The 2,005-nt window shown below is 37.2% G+C and overlaps 1 protein-coding gene across 1 annotated transcript; it reads left to right on the top strand.

Annotated features, from left to right (window-relative positions):
- Positions 1 to 1,184: 1,184 nt before the first annotated feature.
- LOC308654821 (non-histone chromosomal protein HMG-17-like) lies at positions 1,185 to 1,493 on the top strand (the record flags this gene model as incomplete). The annotated part of the gene is made up of 1 exon (XM_081304508.1): positions 1,185 to 1,493. The coding sequence occupies exon 1, from the start codon at positions 1,221 to 1,223 to the stop codon at positions 1,491 to 1,493; it is 273 nt and encodes a 90-aa protein (XP_081160634.1). The 5' UTR covers positions 1,185 to 1,220.
- Between the last annotated feature and the right edge of the window lie 512 nt (positions 1,494 to 2,005).

The following is a 2,005-nucleotide window of genomic DNA, read 5'->3' as shown; positions in this document are numbered from 1 at the left end:
TGGAAAATGAGCACATATTATGCATATTTTGGCACTGCATTGATTTTCTTTTAATTTCAATCAGTGTTTCCTATTAGTCATGTAGGTTTGTCATTGGTCTATTCAATCTGTGATATCTTCTCCTGACTTTTATGTATGTATTTAACTTTTCATATTATAATTTTTTGTGTGTGTTGCTGTCACATAGTATTTTATTATTATTAAAACTTCTGATAATAAGAAAAATAATTTCTGTGTTATTTAAATATTATAGTTTACTTGTAACTTTCTATTATTTTCCATTCCTAGTCTTTTGAGGAATCTTCATACTGCTTTTCAAAGTGGTGGTAATAATTTTCAGTTCTATCAACAATGGATCAGTACACCCTTCCCCCACACCCTCACCAATATTATTATTTGTGTTCTTGGTAAATTGAATTTCTCTAGTTTTAGACTTAAAACTTTATAACTTCTTCTACTGAGTAATGTGTTTCTTCTCTCTTTGCTTCACATCTTCTTACATTCTGAAAGTAGTGTTTAAAAATCTATCATTCTCCATATACCATACATCTTGGAAACAAGGAATGAACAGAGAGTCGAATTTTGGAGTCCTCATTTCTTTCACTAAACGAAACACAAAACTCTTTATAAACAGCACTGGGTTGAGAGCTATTGATTCATTTCTGTCACTAAACAAATCAGCACTGGGTTGAGAGCTATTGAACTTATAATTGGAAATAACATTATTTCTTTCACATTCTTAATCTGTTATATCATTTTGAAAAAACTTAAAAATGTCAGAAAATATTCTCTACATATCTGCTTCTAAATATCTGAGAGCTTTTAGAACAACTTTGACAATAATGACTTGGTTTGTTAGTCAGAGAAGTAGTATATGTCCCGAGCAAATAAAAAAAAATGTTTATTACCTTTGGGCTAATAATGTTGAAACTGCATATGTAAAATTATTGGTATATTAAATTTTAAAAAAACTTATAAATGTTCATAGAGCTCTTCAGGTGAGCATTCATTGCAAAATAGATGTTTTGTGAAAACTAGTTAGTTATGTTTCCTGCATATTAATTCTAAATTCAAGGAGACCTCTTCAAATGTCTGTTATAAAAATCAAACAATGAGGAGCATTGTGAAGAAGAAGAGGCAAGAACGACCCCCGGACTGACCAAAGCCGCGCGCCGCTGCATCCCCGCGTCCAGCGCCTGCATTTCGGCACTGTGGCCACCATGCCCAAGAGAAAGGCTGAAGGGGATGCTAAAGGAGATAAAGCCAAGGTGAAAGACCAACCACAGAGAAGACCTGCAAGGTTGTCTGCCAAACCTGCTCCTCCAAAGCCAGAGCCCAAGCCTAAAAAGGCCCCTGCAAAGAAGGGAGAGAAGGTACCCAAAGGGAAGAAGGGAAAAGCTGACACTGGCAAGGATGGGAATAACCCTGCAGAAAATGGAGATGCCAAAACAGAGCAGTCACAGAAAGCTGAAGGTGCTGGAGATGCCAAGTGAAGTGCGAGCGTTTTTGATAACTGTGTACTTCTGGTGACTGTACAGTTTGAAATACCATTTTTTTAACAAGTTTTATAAAAATGCAGAATTTTGTTTTAATTTTTTTTTAAGCTATGTTGTTAGCACACAGAACACTTCATTGTTGTTTTGCGGGGGAAGGAGCATATGTCACTAGTAGAATATCTCCAAAGCTGGATTGCTGTGGGGGAAGACACCTTTCACTACTAGTTTTGAGAGACTTCCTCTTTGTTCCTAAGAGGAAGGGATTCCCTGATGTTGGCACACATAGCCAACTTGGCACAAATGCCTTGTGGTATGGAAAAACTCAAACTCATCTGTATGTCCTCCTGTCCCTCTCTGCCATCGGCATAGACTGAACTCCCCTAAACCTGTTGGGACCTGATTCCCAACAGTTGGTTTTACCAGTGTGTGGGGCCATCTGGACTTTCCAGTGATGTCATTGAGAATAGTGTCCCGCAGAAGAGCAGCAGTTCCTTTTCTAGATTGTGGAT

This window comes from Spermophilus citellus (assembly GCF_964194105.1).
Source record: "Spermophilus citellus genome assembly, chromosome: 8".
NCBI classification, from domain to species: domain Eukaryota; kingdom Metazoa; phylum Chordata; class Mammalia; order Rodentia; family Sciuridae; genus Spermophilus; species Spermophilus citellus.
The sequence above is the reverse complement of the archived record's forward strand: the minus strand, read 5'-3'. Positions and strand labels throughout refer to the sequence as shown.